We start from the raw sequence: 22,936 nt of genomic DNA on the forward strand, positions 1-22,936 counted from the left end.
AATGCTGAGAAGACCATTTGTGCAGGAAAAGTGTCTGGACTTGATTTCGAATGCCCTGATTGAAATACTAGCATACTGCACAATGCTTACTGCATAGCACACAGCCTACTGTTCTTTCACAATTTGGCAAACGTTGCATGTTATACCTGGTGCAGAATGGTTGTACCATTATATTCAGTTAAACACAGCTTCTCTGCCTATTCTCCATTCTGTCTCTCTCTTCATGACCTTGCTGAGTATACTGACAGCCTGCATGGGACAAGTCACAAGACTGGTTAATTATTCATTGTTTGTGGCTTTTAACATCTTCCCTTGAACAAGTATAGCACACACTGACTCCATCACAACACCACCATATGCCTGGACCCTTTTAATTATGTTATTTGATCTTGAGGCTTATCTAATGTTATGAATAGCACAATACGAAAACCAGCCTTTCTGCGATACACAGCATGTAAAGATCCATCTTCACATATACTTGTTACAAGTTTATATTTGACACCATAACTGGACACCACCAAAATGAGATAATAAAATGCAGTATTAAAAGCAAAGTGTTGCATTCAAACACAACAACTGTCCATTCATACACACACATACAAATGTACATTAGGAATTTCACAAGTTGGTCAAAAGGTTTCAAAACTGAGATTACAGTTGTCACAGCCTATAGTGTCATGCAGAGGAAAATGCATGTAATACCACAGTAAATCTAAAGTCAGCTGTGTAGTGATGAGATGATCCAATAGCTAAATCATTAGCTCAGCTGACATCACTCATAATGAACATTTCTTCAGTGGACCCAACCTGCTAAAATCACTGAGTGTGAAATGAATCTCTACAAACATCTATCTGGTGCAGGGAAACAAATCCAGGTCAAAGTCTAGAGCAGAGATCAAACTTAAAGAGATAACTTCACGGGCAAATGACATCATGGATAACTAGTAAAAGTTATTTTTCAAGTCAAAAATTCTAAGTCCTTCTAACAATTTCAACTTTCTCATACACATAAATGACAATGTTTGAAAACCATCCAGCTAATCCCACAAAAATACCAAACACTTTCTAAAAGGCAACCGAAAACTCTGTTGCCCACTGTATTGTATATTTGGTCATATAAAACAAAGACAAATGACCCAAAGTAATTAAGTTTAGCATCCATGCGCACCAACCTCCCCTTGACTTTACAGGATCTCTGAGTAATAAAGTTACTAAGCATGACCGCAAACTGCCTGCATTGTGCACCAATGTCCACTGATAGTAAAGCTTGTTTAAACAAACATTTTTATATTTTATATTCAATCAAATATAAAAACAAAAACAGAATTTGCCCTGATCCACGATGGTTTAAAAGTCCTTTCATCAAGAACAGTGAATGATTCTCTCTTTGTCCTTTCATTAACACTGATGACAAATATCAAAGACTGACACAGGTTATTGTGTACTTAAATACACTGATCCAATATACTGAAACACATTCGACTGTTTACATTCACTTAAGACCTAACTGCTGTAGGCATGTTTGCACAGTATTTGCTTTTATTGCACCCTCAGGATAGATTCATTCATAAGATGCATTGTACAAAATGGACAAAACAAATATTATTTTGCATTAATGCATAGAAAAAGCAATGTACTCTCAACATGCTCTGTATGCAAATAAATTAGGGGTTGGAAAACAACAAAATTGCAAATTCCCACTTCGGTATTTAGTCATTTCAAATCAGTCTGACCTTCTTCTGCAGAACACAAAATAAGATATTTTGAAGAATGTTGGTACTACAGTACCTATTAATGTCTATTGAACAGACACAAAGCCAATGCAAGTACCACAGTTAGTAACGTTCTTAAAAATATCTTCTTTTGTGTTCTGCAGAAGAAAGTCAGACTGGTTTGAAATAACAACAGGGTGAATAAATGATGACATAATTGACATCTTTGGGTGAGCTATCACTTTAATACACGTCAGACATTCACAAAACCACAGACAGCTCTCTTAGTCGCTCTCGCTCTCTCGCTCTCTCGCTCTCTCGCTCTCTCGCTCTCTCGCTCTCTCGCTCTCTCGCTCTCTCGCTCTCTCGCTCTCTCAACACATCCAGGCGCTCCTCTCATGTTCCCTTGTTTAAGCAGCAATAACCCTGTAAAGGTCCATCCGGCTTTCATTCACATCAAATGGAGCCTGGCCAGCCCATCAGGCGGCATTCTCAACCCATACATTATTAAAACAGCAAGGGTTCATAGCCATCAGAAGAATATATCACGAGTGAAAGGAAAGAAATGACATCCGAGGCTGTGGGAATAAAGACAGCATATACATCATGACCTAATGAAGCCAGACTTTTGACTATATTGCATAATGCCTCGTTCATACAGACAACTTTTTTGAGAACTGAAACTTTCATTTGTATGTGTGCAATATGCAAAAACACAATCATACAGGGCAGTTTTTCTCCAGGCCAAGCCTCAGATTTAAAAACGTACTTTATAAAGAGAGTTACGAAATCCAATGAGCGGGTTCCCCCTGAATGAAATGTATCATGCACAGAGAGCATGGAGCAGAATGAGGCACTTACTTCCCCCTCCAGGAGTGTTTGGTTGTGTAAAAACAGGCCAAGTCTTTGTTGTCTTTGAGGACGTTCATCTTCAGGCAGGGCCTGTGAAAAAAGAAAAGAGGGTCACAATGTGTAACTCAAGAGGATGGCTGTCCACTCTGACATCAACCTGATTTACTTTCCACAAAGATGACAAAGATAAAGTATATGAGCTGTTGAGCACATGTACAAAGTTAAGAAAACTGGAACTAAATAAAGAAAATTCTAGTAATAATATAATGACAAGAGAATGTCTGTCCAAGACCAAAATGCATTTTGCTCGGTCATGCAAAACTCAACAACAAATCCTCACATTGCTACACAGTTGCTATGGGTCTAGTCACTGACCCAAATGCAAAGAGCCCAGCCTACCTCCATGTCTCTAAGATATTTGGATGCGGCAAATTTTTTTGGACATAGTAAAATACTGATAATATGAAGACAGCCTTTTTCATTCAGAAGACATTTGTCACACTGTTAAACCACAATAAACACTGGAACAGTAAGCGAACCAGTCTGCATATTTCACTGTCACATACCACAAATAGACACTGAAAAAAAACCAACACTTGTTAAACTAACAACACAAGCACACTTGACACTGGACTAACAGATTCCACATCTCTCCCTCAATGCCTTTCTATTCAAATGTTTGCTTTTGAGGCAGGCAAATGTTTAGAAAGGAACAGACTGGGGACATGGAAAAGAGTGAAGATTTGTGAGTAATTCTAACATAAAGATTTAAAGAGAACTTTCAATAAGTTTGGGAAAAAGACTTTGTGCCATACAAAAAAGAAGGCTATAAGTTCCATGATTAATCACAGACATGGAATTCTCAAGAAGTGTCCCCAGGGGTATACAAGATAATAGACGTGTTTGTAAGAAGAAACCGAAAAACAAGGCGGAGAATCTGACAAACAAACCAGGAAAGAAAGGAAAAGCAAAAGGGGGGTGACTATTCAGAGAGCAATGCAAAGAGTGCTGAGAGGTGTAATATCCATGAACCGTGTTGAACAGGAGTACATGAATATATCTGTCAGCATTTTGCATCAGAGCTGAAAATGACTGACTCCATCCTTCCTTCCTTCCACTTTTCTTCTGCTCAAACTGAGACGCCATTAAAGGAGCTCAGAAACGCACTGAGAGGTCATGATTTATCACCCAAACCTCACACTGACTTAGACTATTTTAAAATTCTATGGCTCTAGGCAAAACTTACAAAAACAGCCAGACAGGTACAATTCAAGTAAACATTTATTTTGCACTGTGACATTATTTTCAATACTGTGAGACATCGACAATGACAAATACGTATGAAAAAAAGCAATGAAATAAGCTTTTAAAAATGAATGCAGCTGCATTACACTCAAAACATTTCTCAATTTGTTTTTATCAAAAGACAAGTTCTGCCAGGCATCGGGTTTCACCAATCTGTCTAAGACTAACATGCGTGTACTGGGTAATCTGCAGTCTAGCAGCATTAAGATGCATTATAGCCTGGGAAATGCATTAATAGCCTGCGTAGGTACAAAAACGGCAGCAATGATTCCAGGATATGGCAGTCATGTGACCAATTTAAACAGCTCTTAGTACAGATCAATGGAAGCAGTTTTACAGTGTCCTCCTTCATTCTTCAGATCATGCCTCTGCACACAACAGACATCGGTTATGAACAGTGCGCCTGTTTCTTATCTGTTTGTGCTCTACACCCTCCTCTCTCTACAGTTTTTCATTGCGGCATATGCCACAGGATTAAACTAATCGATAATCCTGACACCGCAGACAAAAAGTAGTTTCTTTCAGAATAATCTGTAGCTAAACCAATATTACAAATGTACATGTATATGTGATGTGAACACATATTTATGGTGCATTTACCCTTAAATTACAGAATGCAGAACTGTAGGGCCTGAACCCTGGCAGTAGTTCTGAATAAATAAATGAAATCTTGAATATTTAATTTAATACATAAAATATATAAACCAAAGAAATATTGAGAACAAAATGCACAGACAAAATAATATAAAAACTGTATCCGAATATGAATCGCACTCTTTTTTTATTTACAAAGGCTAATACTAGTGGAAACAACTTTAAGTTGTACTGTATACGGTTTTATAGGAGAAATTATTAACTCTAAATTACATATAGACTAGAAAATACTTTTAACTTAGATTACTTTAAATACAGCACGAATTATGATGATGTCATATTAATAGCTGGTTCAGCAGGAATCCTGACTGTTTTACACCAAACATGACATCCAGACACTCTCCGCTTGATAGGCAAATGTTCAGCTTTATAGAGGATGACAGTCACATGACTCAGTCATGTGCTCAGTGCCCATGTCAGAACCTCAGCCTCAAACAGAAAGTGCTAAATCGTATTAAATACAATCCTGGGAACTAAACCGTTACTACTGCCCTCCACTTCCCAAATGGAAAGAAAACATACAGTTGACAAAACATTCTTCGTGTTGTTTTTTTAGAAAACGAGGCCAGCTCAAAGGAAACTAGAGTGACTGAAAAGGGCTTCCTGTGTGTCCAGTTTTTGTCAAAACACCATATATATTATGGCAATATTAAGCAAGCATATATATATAAATATATAAGCAAGCATACAGTTCAAGATCTTGACGTCAAAAAACGTTAGTTAAACGCTTAAAGAATTTTTTTAAAGAGATTGGATTGGTAAGTGCATTTAGATAATGTTACTTGGGATCTTTGAGGTAGTGGCACTTCCTTTCAAAATAACATTACATCTAATGAGTAACATGTACATTTAAACGGCATGCACATAAGTTTGAGCACACTGCACACACTGACATCCAGCCAGCAGCACAACAGAATGCAAAACTGCCAGATCAATCCAAGTCACCATATATAAAGACACTAGGCTTGCATTATCAAAACAACTATTAACATACCGATTACTACCTGTAGCGTCAAAAAAACTTGACATTTGCTTCAGTGGAATAAAAACAAATCGAAATCACATCCAGATTGCGAAAGATCCGTACAATGGCTGATAGATGAATTTTATGTAACTCATTGAGGCTTCACATCTAGCTATTGTATTGTATTGTATTGTGAAACTATGGGATATTTTAGAGTAAGTGTTGCATTTGAAGTAACTGGACGCTGTCAGACGCCACTGGCCTGATATCACAGCTCAGCTCCAGCGCAATGAATGCAGATAGGAAGAAACCTCTCGCCGATGTGTTTACCTGGATCTAGGATATCAGAAGCGATTCGGTGTTGTCCCTCAGCCCCCCACCCTCCTTTATGCGCGGCTGCTGCAGCTCAGTAATTCCAAACTGATGCCCAAACTGGCCAACTACGCTTCCCTCTGTAGGAAAACTCAGGACGCCGCCATTTTCCTTCTGCCACCAGCGGGGCACTGCGCGTGCGCACGACCGCCGCGTCTCATGCGTGTGTCAGCTGATTTGTTTGACAGGAAGTTCGCAAGCGGAGGTAATGACAGTAGTGTGTGTGTGTGTTTGTGCACAACGGGTTTAGTAAAGGATTGCGAGGGCTGGGCAAATTAATTGGAAATGCGTTTTTGCCAACAAATGTTCCTGGAGTTACAAAACTGTAAAAATGTTTGATAAGGTTTTTGCTAGTCATATATATAGTATAAAATGGTCTAGCTCAAAGTTTCCAGACTTTTATATGCCCATGCCAGGAATGTAGCTGTTAACAGTCCTTAGCCATACTGTAAAATGATTTTTACAATTAGTAAACACGTGGTTTTCCTTTACTTTAACTCTTAAAAATAATTGAACCAATTTCAATTCATTAGGTCTATAATATAATTATACAAAATGATAATAGAAGTCTACCTGAATTTTATTTAATAAAAGTTCATAATAGATGAAAAGCTCCCTAAAGATATCACTTGATGTTCATATACTTGATTTATCTTAAAACGCCCAATTAAGTATAAATTAGATATAGGTAAGACAATAGGCCAACCATGTTTAGAATAAAGACTTTTAAATAAACAAAATTCTAAACTCATTTAGTCGGTTTGATGTATCGGTGTTGATTATATTGGAGAAAAAGCACCTTTATATTACAAATTATATTTATACTTATGTCACCTTTATCCACTGTTATGCACAAGTACACACATAATGTCACTTATGCACTATTCTATATAATCATAATGACTCAATACACCTTCACTATGTAGCAAATTTCCACTCAATACGATATAAAGTTACACACAAATGCACAATTTCAATGTTCTAAGAGCACATTATGAGCACATTCAAAATCTAGTGTTGTCTAAGAGGCCTGCAGAATAACTGAGGCCTACAGAAAACTGTTTTCAGCATTGACTCATTTTCACCAGGGCCCGAGCAATGCCAGTGGGAAAACATATTCTTATTTACCACGAGAAAACAATGATTTGATGAGAACATATTCTTATTAACCACTAGAAAATTATTTTCTTTTGAGAAAATATTCTTATGTACATTGAGAAAGTAATGTTGTTTTGCGAAGGTATTCTTGTATACCACGTGAAAATAAGGATGTAATAGTTTGTCTTTTAAAAACAATATTAAACAGGCCGACTTGGCACAATTAAAGTTGAGCCGATGTGATTAGAAACCAATAGTGCCAAACAAAAGGGGGACTGGCGAAATAAAAAAGTGATATCCCTGAGAAAGTGGGGTAATAGGACATACACCCTTCGAGATTAACAGTATCACAGATTAAGAAAAATGTTGTGTTGTCAGATGATCTCATGGACGTTTGTGAGATTATTTTCTGCATTGAAAACAAAGCCTTTTATCATCAGTTACAGTAAGCTAAGGTCTGAATCTTGGTGGGTGTTGACAGCACAGAGCCTTGAAGTGGAAAGATAGGTCCTAACATGTTTTGTTACAGAGCACAGTAAACAGAGGCTCGAATCCTTGCAACGTTTCTGCATATGCTTACATTTGTTCAGCTCACTAGCTCAACGCCTTGCTTTCCTTTCCTGTGATTTGTGAAGAGTCCGGAGTGGATATTAAATGGCATTGGTCTCTGATTTGAAATATGATTGATATCCTTGTCCCCTGACACTCAGATGGATCGCACTTCAGTACAAAATAGGGAAGTTTTAGCATTCATTTTAAATAAACAAGTTGGTCATGACTGTATATGTGACCCTGGATCACAAAACCAGTCTTAAGTAGCACGGGAACATTTTTAGTAAAAGCCAAAAATACATTGTGTGGATCAAAATTATAGATTTTTCTTTTATGCCAAAAATCATTAGTATATTAAGTAAAGATCATGTTCCATGAAGATATTTTGTAAATTTTCAACCCAAAATATATAAAAACGTGGATGGCCTGCTACAGTGCCTCGGATTAACAACTTCAAAGGCGATTTTCTCAATATTTAGATTTTATGCACCCTTTACTTCCAGAGTTCTACACTCTTGTATCTCCACCAGATATTGTCCCATCTTAACAAACCATATATCAATAAAAAGCTTAACTATTCAGCTTTCAGTTGAGGTAAAAATCTAAATTTCGAAAAATTGACCCATAAGACTGGTTTTGTTGTCCAGGGCCACATATTTTATTTTATTTTTTCAACTAATTTATTAGTCTAACTTATTTATTTTTGATTTTGGTTTTAGATACATATGTCTATCTTTTGTTTTCATTTATAGTTTTCAGTAAATACTGATGATATTTGAGTCTTCTCATGCTTGACATGGTCAACTTGTCAAAAAACAAGTTGGACGCATGACGTAGTATTTAATTCATCTACCCTTTATACTTGTCCTTTTTGTTCTGATGTGCCAATTTGTTTCTCTTCCAGTGAGTCTGGATGCCACAAAAATAGTAGATGCCACAAAAATCTGGGCCAACACAGAACAGCTTGGATTACTTTTTTAACTGCCTTGATAGTGACAGAAGTGTCGATGAGAAAGCAGGAGCAGCAGTCCCCCGGGTCACAGCTCTCCATATTGACTCATATGTACCAACCACGCTACTTAAATCTGGCAGTCAAAATCCTTTGCTAAGGGCTCCCCTAGTGGTTCATTCTAAAAGTACACCAGAATCTGTTCCAAAATGAGAGCATCTACTGCCCCCTTGAACCTTTTGATAAATATATTGGAAACCTGGAGAGGCAAAATAGGGTTACTTGGAAATGGCTTAGTTTCTCTACGGCAAAGAAAATTAGTCTGCTTATCAGCATCTCACCCTTCAGACATCACCATCCAGATGTGGCCGGCTGGGCCCATATTCGGTTTAACATTTCTGGTTATAGAGACAGTGTGCAGTATATTTTAGGATAGGGTTGCTGTGTTTGGAGCAGTGTGAGTTCAATCACACAACAACAAGGCGAAGGCCCTCTTGACTACGTACATCGTGTTTGCAGGGCTTTGTCACGACACAAGGACAGAGGACCAAGATGCAGACAGCGGGTCAGGGGCTTACAGAGATTAAGAATCATGACCTTATGAGACACAAGGTGTGAACAATGAAATAGAAGAATGTGATTCAAACCGGCTCATCCTGACTGGGTTTAATGAAGAATATAGAGACATTTTAGGGTCAGGTGAGGTTTAGCTATATTGATGGTTGGGCCAAAATACTCACATGGTGTACTCATGTTTGGAGCCTCAAACAATCAGAAGCTCTGAGTCTGAAGACACAGGAAATAGAAAAGTCTTGCGTCTGCTAGATGTGTGAAGATGGAGAATCTGGAAATTTTGCTTGAAATGAACGAAAGGTGTGGCAAAAGTTTTGGTTGTGAGAAACATTTTGTAGTCAAAGCAAAAGACGCTGTAAAACCAGACCCATACAAAGTCAGTAAGACAACAACGTTGTTTTTGTTAATACTATTGTACCTTGAATTTAATAATACAACTGGCATTGTATGTGATCATATAGAAAAAATATGATTCAGGGAGTTTCTCAAACACCTATGCCAACTCGAAACCATAAAAACCTAGACCTATGAGCTATTACACATCTGCAAATTATGAAGTTGAGAGAACCGTCTCGTGCCGGGTCCATCACACAAATGATTTGTATTAATGACTTGTTTCCTCTATTAAATGATATAAAATATTAAACTCACTCAGATAAACGGAAAATGAACCTTTTAAAGTGACTGTTATGTCATTCAAAACAAAATGAAGAAATAAATACACCTGAGTTGGAATGACAAAAGCAAAAAAAATAAGATTAAAATGACCAAAAATAAGTTTTTAAGAAACTCCAGAGGGAATGAAGCTTGTTCTGCATCTAAACTGAAAACAGCCTCATGGCACATTTGATATGCCATTGCCTTTTTATTTGATCCTCTTGGTAAGAAATGAGTGTTCTAAAGCCTCAGGGACTCACCGTGACTGAAGGTAAAGGGGAAACATCTTGCTGTCCGTGTCTTGTCCACATGAATAGTGATATGAAATAGGACAGCAATGGAAGTATAGTCACGTTGTGAAGCATCTGATCCAAGGGTCTAGCATGTGCTGCCTGTTATCCTAATTAAGTTAGTGACCGACCACAGCAGAAATAAAGGCTGGGTTTTCACGCTTTTTCAGTGTTATCCAATGCAACACCAAAACGAACGTTGATAACAGTTTGGCCTTTAGTAAACACAGAAACACATAAATATTTTACTCTATGAATTTATATTAAATTCACATGAGTTGATGGGACAGACTTACACGGCTTCAGAAAGCAGAGCTTATCATCCTGTTATTACAGTGACAGAATTATTTGGTAAACCAGAAAATGATCTAGGCCTTCAGACTTTTTTGTTTAGAAGAATAATTATTTTCAACTAGTCTTCAACTAAACTTTTGTGTGCTGCAATACAGTATAATCACAGAACAGTACGAGAGTAACCATATAGTTTAACCGGGATATAGTAATACAAATGATTCTGTCAACTGTTGCAGTGGTTACTTTACTTTTGCTATATTAAAACCATATTTCAATTTCCTAAAAGTGGACCAGAACATCTGACATGCTGTAAATCTTTATGGGACACAAACTTCTTCTTTGTCAGATGGCACTTTGGCCGAGAAACGAACAAATCTAGAAAATATATTTCTTCGTATAAACTAAAGTGTGTAAACCGTTCAACCTAAAGTTCCAACTTTTTTGCGTTGATTTAAATTGTTTATTTCCTGTAAAAAGAATTAAAAAACGTTTATATTAAAAACATTTCAGTATGCAATTTTTACCACTATAGAAACGTGGATTTTTCTAAAAAATTTTATTGACATGATTATTTACTACTTTATTGGGATATTTTGCACACCAATAAAACATACACGTTTTAAATTAAATTAAAAAAACATTTCACTGCCACCAACACAGGCGTGGACAGAGCGCCCTCTATTGACGTATATCCAACTCGCTCTCTTCGGTGCGCTTGGTGACGCAGTGACGCTGTTCCGTTTCCAAGCGCAACCAAAAGCATAACAGGGCTGTCATCTCGCTAGCTTTACAAATTGGCCGGTTTTGAACATCATTCCCATCGGTTTTCTTCACAGTGCCTTCTGACGGTCCAGCCTTATGTTAACGTGGTATAATTACTTCTAGATTTTCAACTCGTCACGACAAAACTCTGCTCCGCATCCTCCTGCTGCAATGGTAAGTAGCTTAGCCAGCTAACACTAACGTTAGCTGATCTGATGGAAAACTGGAAAGAGAATCACGTGCGTTCCCACGGATAAAGCAGATTTTACTCTATGATCTATAAACTCTGTCTGATCACTAAGGTGTGTACATGACGAAAGGGGAGAGAAAAAACGAGTTATACACCATTAATACAGTGCACGTCTGTTTGCGATTTCAATAATAAATAATACTAATTTAGTTGACTTGAAATGTATTAGCTACACGCAATATAGGCTGATGCTCGCAAAGTCCATTGTTCAGGAGCTTATGGGCTGGATCATACAGAATATTGCTCTATAATATCATGGATGTAATTAATATTGTAGTTAATTCGTTAAAAGTGATACGTTTGATCAAATATAAATAAAATATTTATTTGTTGAGCATTTTAGATTTCTTTATACATGTATAAAAATCTATTAAACCACATAGGAAAGTCAGAGTCAAACTTGCTTGAATTATAAAGTTATTTCCAATAGGTCTTAGGTAAACGTTGTTCGCAATATGTATGCCGAACAGAAGAGGGCGCCATTTCTGCTCAGTAAGTTTTCTGAAACTTAAATTTGTGTGTGCCCACTTAGTCATTTAATGTACATTTCTGTTTTCCCTCACAGGCTGATTTTGGTTTTAATGAGCACCATCAGAATGAGGCCATCAACTACATTCATTTTGCCCGCTCTAAACGGGCACTGAGACTGAAGACCATCGACTCCTGTTTCCAAGACCTGAAGGACAGCAGGTAACGTTCTACAGAAAGGGTCAAACATTTGCTTTACTACATTTCATGAGATACCTTAAAATGGCATAAAGCAAACGTCGGATTTAAATGTTATTTTCGCCTTCATTGTGTCTGGTGTCTACCCCCGATGTGAAAGGCTTATGGAGGAGACGTACACAGTGGACGAGGTGTCCGAGATGCTGGACGGGCTGCAGATTCTGGTGCGTGGAGAAGTGGAGATGGAACTCATAAACACGGCTCACACTAATGTGCTGCTCCTGCGACAACTGTTTTCCCAAGCAGAGAAGTTCTACCTGAGACTGCAGACGGACATCTCTGAGCTGGAGAACAGGTGAGGGCGTCATCAGGAAAACATAAAAGGTTTGAAATGTAAAAATGTCAGCAATGCTGAAACTGTAGATTGGGTTTACCCCTGGTATTAAAGTAACAGTTCACTCCAGATAATGTTATTGCTTTATTGTGTATTAGGTGAGCATTTGTGGTCCTTTGGTGGTGTCATGACAAGGACAAGATACTAGTGATCATGTGCATTTGTTTATTTGCAGGACTGTCAAACGATAAATTGTGATTATCTACATCTAGAATAAAAGTTTGTGTTTACAGAAAATATATATAATATACAAATCCGTAAAAATAATTATGCAATTTAAATTATTTGTAAATAAAAATATATACATGTAAATATTTCCTAAAATATTCCTAAAATGTGTATGTGTTTATAAATACAAAATTAACATACACACAGTTAACAGACATACATTATATTATGTAAACACAAACTTTTATTATGGATGCGTTTGACAGCCCTATTCATTTGTTTAGGTCACAACATGCATACTTGGCTCTAAGATAGATTTGAACACTGGCATAAAAGCACCCTTGAAAGCAAGGAATATTCTACTAATGAAAAGGAATAGCGATTCAGAAGGATTGTGGGAGAATTGAATGTCAGACATACAGAAAGTTTCAGACAGCTATAGCATTAAATTATTCTGTCTGAGACTACCGTCTAAAGAAGATAAAGAACATATACTGTAAGGGAGACCGGGAAAGCTGAAATGGATCCATCAGGGAGAAGAGGAGAGAATGGTTTAGTCAATGGACTTCAACTAGAAACTGCCTATTGATGTGTGAAAAGTACAAAAGCTGTGGGGAAGAGGGATTTCATTGGACTTGATAAACAGGTACGGTGGAACGTAAGTATATTGGGTTGAAAAGTTTCCATGGGCCACTGTGGACTGACTTTACTGAGCTAGAGAAAGGGTTCACTGAATCTCAAGGTGTTGCTTATATTTGCTGGATTGAATGCCTTGCAACTGAATACTGATGAATCAGATCTGGAGGAAACCGAACGTCAGAGAGAAGAACTTGAACAACCTGGCCACGTCTGGTAAGAACAGGTAGATACTAGTTAGGTATGTACGGTATAATGTACAGGTAGCATGTTGTTATAGCAGAAATAAGCCCCGACAGTGTGATCACACTAAAGGCTGCTTGTACATTATCCCACTTATTACAAGGCTACTTGCCACTTGAGGAATAAACTAGACATGAAATAACAAATGATTTTGAAATATTTATTAGCTAATTTTTACCGAATGCAGACGTTCCGTGAGGAAATGCGTTTTCCTTTCGGTTTTAAGGTAAGAAACGACGTTCAAATGTCACGAACAGGCAATTTGGCTTAATCCTTTGTAAATATAATGTCATATATGTTATTAAATGACATATTTATATTTCATTTGTCAAAAGGAAACTGTCAAAATGATTTGCTGCATCCGGGTTTTGAGCGCGTTATCTATGACACAAAATGCAGAAATCAATTGATCAGTAACTGGTGCAATTGTGCAAGTTGTGTGCAATTGTCTGTGTTTGTAATGCATTTTTATAAACATCAGAAAATCATTTTTAAGAACTTGTGCTGAGGATCTTGAGTCAGAATGGTTAATTTGACTCATGACCTCAAACATCTTCTGCCACTAATGTGACCCATGCTCTCCACTTTACCGTCGAAGCCACATCCTTCCTACAACTCGGCTCGGGCCTTGCCCTGGAAGGTCAACTGAATGTCACACTTTCACTTTTCACTTGCAAAGCAGATTTCTTTGTTGACGTTGAAGTCATGTGAAAACTTGAAGTTCTGCGAAGCTTTCTGGCTTGAGAGGTTTATGGTGCACAATTTTTAGCCTATACGGTTTTGAGTCCTCAAACTAGTACATGAAAATGAAGCAATTGATTAATGTCATCACGTTATGGAAACGTAAGACTGTCTTTCAATGCTAAGAATAGACGTTAAGCGCATTATGTGAATTTAAAAGCAAAAATGTGGAAATAAATTGGAGAAAAGATATAAAGATAAAGCTAGCCAGCTCTTAATATTACAGCTAATAGAACAAAGTTAAACGGATAGTTCATCCAAAAATGAAAATTCTGTCATCATTTCCTCGCCCTCATGTCATTTCAAACCTGTATGACTTAATTTGTTATGCAGACAAAAGATATTTTATAGAATGTTGGTAACCGGACAACATTAGCTCCCATTAACTTCCCTTGTATGGACACAAAACCCCTATATCTTCTTTTGTTTTTCACAAAAGAATGCATGACTTTTGATGCAGGGGGTTGAATGTTTAAAATATAACTTAAATTCGTAAACTTTTTCCAAATTTTGCTTGACAGGCCCAGTCCACATGCACATACATTGTGTGTTATATAAATGCAAACATTCTTTATAATGTCTTCTTTTGCATTCTGCAGAGAAAAACCCACAGGTTTCAAACAACATACGTCTGAATAGATATTTTGTAGAATATATTTTTTGTGTCACTGTCTCTTTAAATTTACCTTTCATAGCATACAAAGTGGTAGAACTTAATTTGACCTTTTATTTGGCAGTTGACGAAAAGAAAACCAAAAAGAATCATAAACATAGATCAGAGAGAGCTGAGCAGCACAACTTTTGTAAACACATGTTGCATTTGCAGTGTTGAATGTGTGCTTTTGCGGCTAAATGCGTTTCATCTTTCTTTACATGCAGCCTCCTCAAACAGCTGTGAATGTCCCTCCCTCCTCACAACATCAGGGATGGGCCACACTCACACACACAGGGAAAACACCCATATCCGCACATCCTATACATGGCCAGCAACATTATCAGACCACGCGTGTAGCCAAACGCCAGAGTTGTTTTGCCTACCACAAACTGTTTTCATAAGGAAAGGGAGGGGGTTTATTCTTCCTCTCAGAACACTGTTTTCTACCCGAGAGAATGAGAGCAGGTGCACCTGATTCGGTGCCAGTGTTACTTCTTTTGTGTGGCTTTGAGATGCAGTTAAATGAAATTTTATGGGTCGGATGTTGTAACTACATCTTTTGTTTTATTTGCATTTATAAGGGAGTCTTCAGTCTTTGGCCCTTGCTAGATACAGAGACGTATTAGGGTCCTTGTTGCATGTTTTCTAAAACTGAGTGTTACATTTATTTATTTAGCAGACATTTTAATCCAAAGCTAGGATAAAAGTTTACGACTGCCATTTTTAGTGCATTCATATGCATTTACCTACTATTTCATGGGGAAAAAAAAATTCTGTCATCATTCACTCAACCTCTTGTCATATCTATAGGACTTATTTCTACCGCAGACCATTGAAGATATTTTGAAGAATGATGATAACCGAACAACGGCGGTACCCATTGACTTGCATTAGTTTTGTGTCCACACAATAGAAGTGAATGGGTACCACCATTGTTTGGTTAACACCATTCTTGAAACAAAAATCGTCTTTTGTATTCTGGTGAAGAAAGAAAGTCATACAGGTTTGATAAGACAAGAGGGTGAGTACATGATCAAAAATGTTTCATTTTTTGGTGTACTTTTTATCTTATGTTTACGTTAACTTCATGTATTTTTTAACATACTGGAATCTTTTAGTTTATGGTCATTGAAAACAAAGCCCCGTTAAAGGCCCTGAAATATACTATATTACAATCATCTGTCATGTGTTATCCACGTTGAATATTAAATTCATCTCACATCCCGCAATTTCACTTCTGTTTTATTTTTAGAGAGTTACTGGAGCAAGTTGCTGAGTTTGAGAAGACTGATTTCAAACCCAACAGCAAGGTGACCTATCTCAGGATATTTATCTCTAATAGGCCAAGACCGTGTTTGTATAGCGAATATGTTCATTTCATCTGCAGCCAGTGGAGAATTCACACATTTTGCACATTAAAGTGTGACTTTGATATATTTTGTAATGTTTCAGATGTGCAGATATACAGTTAGTGGTTAAATCAGATTCTGATGTTGTTTGTCAGAGTAAAAGCAGAACTTCATTTTTAGTTTTACAACATATCTTGTGACATTATCACAGTTTTACTGTTTGGTGGTCATGAGACTAAAAATAAGCTTTTTGGAAAAAAAGACCTGTTATTATTTATTCAACATTCCTTAAAGGACACAAATGTGTCAACATTTTTTTTTCCATGTGATTAATGATTGAGTCTAAAAACATCATTAAAAGTGTATTAATGTCTCTATACAGTATAATAGTATTCTGAAACTCTAGAGTGTCTTTATATGAAAACCTTATAAAAGCCATTTTATATCTTGTCATGGCAAGAGCCTATTAACATCTGTCTCGTGTGCCTTTAGGTAAATCAGGAGTTCAGTATGCCAAAATTAGCTCCACTAAATGAAGGGGGTGTGTCTGAACTGCTCCAGAAGGTAGGACAAACTTTATACTAACATCAAAGCACTAAAAATTAATGGTCCATTGGAATCATCTACTGTATGTACACATTCACATCATCGTCAACGACGACGACGAGACTAACAAATATGATCTTTGTGTACTTTTCTTATTTCAGGAGATTTCCAGACTAAAAGAAGAAAATGAAAAGTTGAAAGCTAGACTCAAAACATTGGAGACTCAGGTAAAAAGAAAAATCATAAAAAAAACATTTTGTGTTCTTAAAGTATTTGGACACTGAATTAGGTATGCACATTTTTGCTGATAAAGATAACCGATAATTCTTTAACATTGGATAACCGATGTTACATAGCCGATTTACAATATCTAAATATTAATATAATATTCTCTAAGACTGAATCAAAAGGCAAAAAGCAACTGCTTTTAAATGAAAACATTCACTGCAAAAACACAAGATCCTTAAAATCATGTCTCAAGCCTACTTTACACTAGTTAACGATTTTTTAACCTTCAAACTTGTCTGGTATAGTTTTTATTTAATAAACAAATGACAGATATTCTTCTGGGGAACCCAGAAAACAGGAGTCTGATTCAAGCAATATGCTTTTGTTTCTATAATTCACACATTCATAAATACTGTATCTAAGTACTGTACCTACATCAACAATGTTTTGCTAATAGCAGTAAGTGAATGATCTACTGTACAGTACTGTACAGTGTGCCGCTGAAGAAGTTTAACCAGAGGAAATGATTTATAGGCTATAATATATCCGCCTAAACTTTTTTATCGGCCAATACCATAACATTAAAAACGACCATTTATCGGCCGATACCAATATGGACGATAATTTATCTTGCATCCCTACACTGAACCACATATCCATTGTACTAATTTTTTTTTCAAAGATTGCTGCTTGGTTTTATATTTTATTCTCCAATGTCTTGACTATAACACATATTCAGGGTGAGAAGATGGTTTTGGTAGCCACATTATGGTGGAGATACATTATTATTACTATTATTATTATTTCATAATTTCAGCTGTTGTTTTCTAGGCCATGAGTGCTCTAGACCAGAAATCCAGAGCAGAAAGAGCCTTGAGAGACCTTCAGAAGAACCAAGGAGATCAGCAGGTAAAGAAAGCTAGACTCGCTATTATGTCCCGAGTAAAGCTACTGCTCCAATAAGCTGAACCTGATTTAGACCGAGATGTTAATGTTTAGTTCACAACACTAGTTTTACTATAAAGCTGCACTGCAATGGCTCTGTTCAATGTTAAATAAAAGAAATGTGTTGACAAAAAGATACCCGAGGAAATAACTTTGTCATACATTCTTAATGTATTGCTGGGTTTTTTTAGTTGTCGAGCATATAAATGTATTTACTTTAATAACAAAAAAGTACCTGAAGTATACTTGTAAAATGAAATATAAATTAAATAAAAATGAACCTTAATAAGGACATCTCTAGACCTAAATGTCATCAATGGTTTGTTTGTGCTTGTGCTTTGTATTTTTATTTGTGCTAGTGTTGATCAACCTGCTTGCTTCCTGCTTTAGCCAGTATAAATCATCGTATTTTGTTTATGAAATTGTTTTTGATCATTTATGTTATCTGTTTGGCTTCATGGAAACATGGTACGTGCTGTTTATTTGCCATTTATGTTTATTTTTGTAATCCATGTTACTTACAGTATTGCACGCCCACCTTTATATACACAGTCTACAGTATAATAGTAGACGTTTACAGGTTCTATTTGTCCTTTGGCAGTCTGTGATGGTCGCTCAGGAGATCGCTAATCTAGAAGGCACAGTAGCGGCAATGCAGACTGACTTTGAGAAGACCTTGAATGCCAACATGGCCTCTCAGAAGGACCTCCAGGACAACCTGGTGTCTGCTAAACACGACCTGCTGCGAATCCAGGAACAATTAGCCTTAGCTGAGAAGGTGATTACAATAATCACATTATACATTTGCCATTTAAAGGGACAGTTCACCTAAAGTTCTCTAAAATACTGTCATTGTTTACTCGCCCTCATGTTGTTTTTTAGGAACTGGAGAAAAAATTCCAGCAGACCACTGCCTACCGAAACATGAAAGAGATTCTCACTAAAAAGAACGAACAGATAAAGGATCTAAGAAAAAGATTACAAAGGTACACTTTAACTTTGCATGTAAACCACCAAACTAAATTTCAAATGGTGTTATAAAATTACCATCCATGTTTGTATTTTTGTGTTATGTTCTTTCGTCAGATATGAATCAGATGAGTGAAGGTGCAGACTACAGGACACAAATGCAGCGGGACTTTTAAGGGATTTTTAATGGATATTACAGGAAGTGAGCCTGTGATGCTACACATCTGAAAAGGCAAAGAACCAAAGTATGAGAAATATAAAAGACAGGGGATTTTCCACCAACTTTCCATGTAATTCCTCATCAGCAAGATCAACACTACTGGATCGGCTTCTTATATATTGTGGTTTAGGAACATTAATCTGACATAAACATAACACTACAATTTGTGTAGTTATTTCTCACTGCTATGTGTTGTTCAGTGTGTGAAGCCTGTTACCTGAGAGCAAGGATTGTTTTAAATTCGTACAAACTAAAAATTCTTATTTTAGGGTACCATAGACTTTAGTCTTCGTTTCAAGTCACAAATAATATTTCTTACTTTTTTTATATACATTAATCTACTAGAAGATTCAACATTGGATTGTAAATTGGCAACACTTTCTATAAAGCCTGTAAATATAATGCACTTATAATGTTCTGTTACAAAACATTATAAAACCTTTAGTATTACGAGTAATGTACTGTGGTGTAATCCAAATAAAGTTAAGTATGCACTACAATATGATTAAAATCACCTTTATAGAAAGTGTTTATAATTATTTTATTCCATGACTTTATGTACATGAATGTACTGTAGTTATTTTTGTTGAGAGAAACTTCTTCAACCATTCTGGCTGACACCACAGTGGGGCACCAGTTCACATCTTTGATCATCATCCTTTAATTCCTCTTATTTTACTTTTAATGTTTTGAAATAAGTCTTAGTGGTCTGAATATCACATACCCACATTACAACACTTAACTACAGGACAATTTTAATGCATTCAGCACAGCATTGAAAGCACCAGTGCTTTTTAATGTTTCTTGCACATTCATTGTATATTTTTATGCGGTATATTTTTGTAAGCTTTGTGTTCTTTGAGCTTTATTTCTTCAGTCAGAAAGGCCTACTTAAACAGCTGCGTAGGAGTGACTCTACCTGTGGTCGGAGTCTTGTATTTTGTGTAACCTTTCTAGCGATGTCATATAATCTTGTGTGAAAATAAAGTGGTTCACATGAGCTCCTATTGTCTGCTTTTGCTGCACTCTTGGTCTGATTTATGCACATTTTATATTTTAAACAAATACACCGAGTAGGATTTGATGTAGTCGGTTTTTATTCAACTACACACAATTCACATAAACTAATGGGAGAAAAAACAAAACAACACCATGTGTTCTGTGGAACATGGGGGACAGTAAAACTGTGTTGCATTGTTTTAAATGGGTTTTGATTTGTGACAGACACTTTACATATTTGTATATTTGTATATCTTTTGTCTGTTTTGAAGAAACAAAACGTTGCAATGCCCAATGCTTTTTTAAAGGTGTGCTCATGTATGTCAGATTTAAAAGAAATGAGTACATATGCCAAGTGTTATCAAGCTGAACTCTTCATTATGATATCATGACACTTATTTTTTAATAACAAAAACACTGTAAGGTCAAAAAGTTCAACGTAATTGGTTATCTTAGCTTGCCGAAATGAAGTATAGAGTGGTAAGTACATATATGTTTATAGTGAAACTCGCAAAGCCACTGTCTGCCATATAGCAACCTAGAGTTGTCACTTATGATGTGTGTGTATGTTTGAATTAGTTTATAAATAATAAAACAAATGAAAATGAAGCTTTGACCAAAATTACCCGATAAAAGTCTTCTGTACTTTTACTGACTGCAAACAGATTCTGAAACTTGACTGATACGGCAGTCTGCATATCGTGCAGCCAAACACAATCCTAACCGTCAAGTCACTCGTGAAGCCTGAAACTTCTAAGGTGAGAGTTCTGCACACGTTACCATATTTAGAAAGTGTACAGTGCTGAAATGGCATTACTCAGTAAAGAATCCTGTACATTTGCTATATCATTATTACATCAGAAACAACTGAAAAAAAACAAATCTCAGCAGACAGGAAGTGGTTTTTGACTGCCATGCACAGAAGTTCCAATAAACAACGCTGGTATTTTCTAAAGTTTTCACCAGAGCTGATCGTTGTTACTGTACTCGTGTGATTGTTCGGCTGGCGCTTAAAGACCCTAGAAGTCAAAGGGGATTTTCAAAGTCACCAACATCCTTTCAGTTTTAGTCATACCTACAGAGGCTTACAGAGAGCATGGTGATGCTGTCACGACTAACATGTTTTATTATTCCTATTTTGAGATGTGTGGCATACTGTGGGTTTTATTTATATGTGTAAAGATGTTAAAAACATCACTTCTGTAGGACAGAGCAACTTGTAAACTCTAAGGCAGGGTAACTGCATTTACTGGCAGTCATATGCTTACTTTGTTACATTGTGTATTGGTTAAAGGAGCAATGTGGAGAGTTTAGCGGCATCTAGGGACGAATTTGGGAATTGCAACCAACGGCAAACCTCCCTTTAAAGCACTACGGTGGCTCTCATAGGACATTTATGCTGTTGCGTTTTCACTTCTGTGCTGAAGGAGATAACATATTTACGAAATGCGCTCTGTAGAGCAGCTTGTCAGTTTGGGGCTACTGTAGAAACAAAGTGGGGAATATATAGAGTGATATTAGGGTGACCATACGTGCCATGTTCTGTCCAGGATTTTGGGGGATTCCTCCGGAAATGTCACGTAAACACGTAGAGTCTCCAATGCTGTCATTGTTGTTAAGATAACTAAAAGCATGCAGAATATGTAATTGATGAACCTTTAAAGGTATCTTTTGTTTTGTATTTGACATGGATTGGGTCACCTGGTGTTGATATCATGCATTCCTGGCTTTATCTTGGAAACTTTGAAGGGGCAGTTCACCCAAAAAGAAAAATCATGTCAGTGTTTATTTACCCTCATGTCATTCCAAAACCTGTATATCACTCTTTCTTTTGAAGAACGCAACCTGATTTGACTTTTGGGTCATTCCAGGACCTGCTGGAGTATAAGGCAACTTGTGAACAACTAATCTTAGTTTTCATTAGTCAGGTTTTGAAACGGTCGTGAGAGACAGTTTTACGGTTTAACCTCTGATCGTTTGTGGTTATGCCCTGTGTCTATCAGATCTCGCTCTCATACCAGGTATTGTATTTGAATGAGTCAGTTTCTGTATTCCATGCGGCTGCGCTTTCAGTTGAACAACAGTGAATGACATGTGGCATAACGACACAGATCAGTTTCACAGTACCGGGACATTTCTCACAAAACTTTAAAGACTTGATGACTTAACTTGTTGAGCGGAGTATTAAGCACAAACTATTGACCTGATCAAACACACTCAAAGTCAAAGATTCTTTAATGGAGGCGGTGTGACGAAAATAGTTTGTTTGTCTCATTTTCGTCAGCCTTTGTATCATTTTGTCAGATTGCGCCAGGGAATTTAGATTTATTATCGCTTATTGCAGGGTATTCCGTTCTGTTTTGCAGATTGACATCGCTGTCAACTTTGTGCTGTACGTGTCTCGTCTGGTGAGAATACTTTCCCATACTCCACGCCGACCAGGTACCGGACGCGGCCGTTTCATGTGTTTCAGTGGTTTGAACTGAGAAAGAAAAGCTATGTGTGAACGACACCTCACCATCACAAGAGTGTGTCTGGTTCCTTTGCAGAAACGGCACTTTGTACCCAAGGAGTGAAACTGGTATTGAAACTTCTAAACAGTTTTCAAGGATGTTTTGAAATGTAATACTTTCGCACCAGGCAGACATGGTGTTAAACATTTTCTTATGAAATCAGATTAGACCACATTTGTGCTCAAGTGTATAGAACAGTGTACGTTTTATCAGGCGTAGCCTACCCAAGATATGCTTCGAATAAATTACTTTGACGTAATTGACTAAAGTTCAAAGTGGGAATTCCGTTGTACAAAAATGAAGTCCCAACATGCAAATGAGTGTTTTTATGTTTTATGTATAATACCAAAATTAACATATTTCAGATTTACAGCTGTGCA

At 36.8% G+C, this 22,936-nt stretch overlaps 2 protein-coding genes across 5 annotated transcripts in view; one reads left to right on the top strand and one right to left on the bottom strand.

The window, feature by feature from the left end:
- The window catches only part of dnajc13 (DnaJ heat shock protein family (Hsp40) member C13), a 31,749-nt gene extending 25,774 nt beyond the window's left edge, over positions 1 to 5,975 (bottom strand). For both annotated transcript variants that reach the window (XM_079447463.1, XM_079447462.1), the window contains exons 1-2: positions 5,818 to 5,975; positions 2,574 to 2,654 (exon numbers count right to left, since the gene is read on the bottom strand). In XM_079447463.1, coding sequence (XP_079303589.1) covers positions 2,574 to 2,641 — 68 coding nt within the window. In that variant the 5' untranslated portion in view covers positions 2,642 to 2,654; positions 5,818 to 5,975. The remainder of the gene's footprint in view (positions 1 to 2,573; positions 2,655 to 5,817) is intronic.
- Positions 5,976 to 10,930: 4,955 nt separating this feature from the next.
- lztfl1 (leucine zipper transcription factor-like 1) lies at positions 10,931 to 20,060 on the top strand. 3 transcript variants are annotated; one of them, XM_079447464.1, is made up of 11 exons: positions 11,022 to 11,208; positions 11,702 to 11,776; positions 11,850 to 11,974; positions 12,111 to 12,305; positions 16,040 to 16,097; positions 16,629 to 16,700; positions 16,844 to 16,909; positions 17,742 to 17,819; positions 18,457 to 18,633; positions 18,738 to 18,841; positions 18,942 to 20,060. In XM_079447464.1, the coding sequence occupies exons 2-11, from the start codon at positions 11,744 to 11,746 to the stop codon at positions 18,958 to 18,960; spliced, it is 927 nt and encodes a 308-aa protein (XP_079303590.1). In that variant the 5' UTR covers positions 11,022 to 11,208; positions 11,702 to 11,743; the 3' UTR covers positions 18,961 to 20,060. The 3 variants fall into 3 exon arrangements, with proteins under 3 accessions (XP_079303591.1, XP_079303592.1, XP_079303590.1); XM_079447465.1 differs by lacking the exon at positions 11,702 to 11,776 and having other exon boundaries at positions 10,931 to 11,208; XM_079447466.1 differs by lacking the exon at positions 11,702 to 11,776 and having other exon boundaries at positions 10,981 to 11,208; positions 18,475 to 18,633.
- The last annotated feature ends 2,876 nt before the right edge of the window (positions 20,061 to 22,936 follow it).

Source organism: Barbatula barbatula (assembly GCF_947034865.1).
Source record: "Barbatula barbatula genome assembly, chromosome: 23".
NCBI classification, from domain to species: Eukaryota; Metazoa; Chordata; class Actinopteri; order Cypriniformes; family Nemacheilidae; genus Barbatula; species Barbatula barbatula.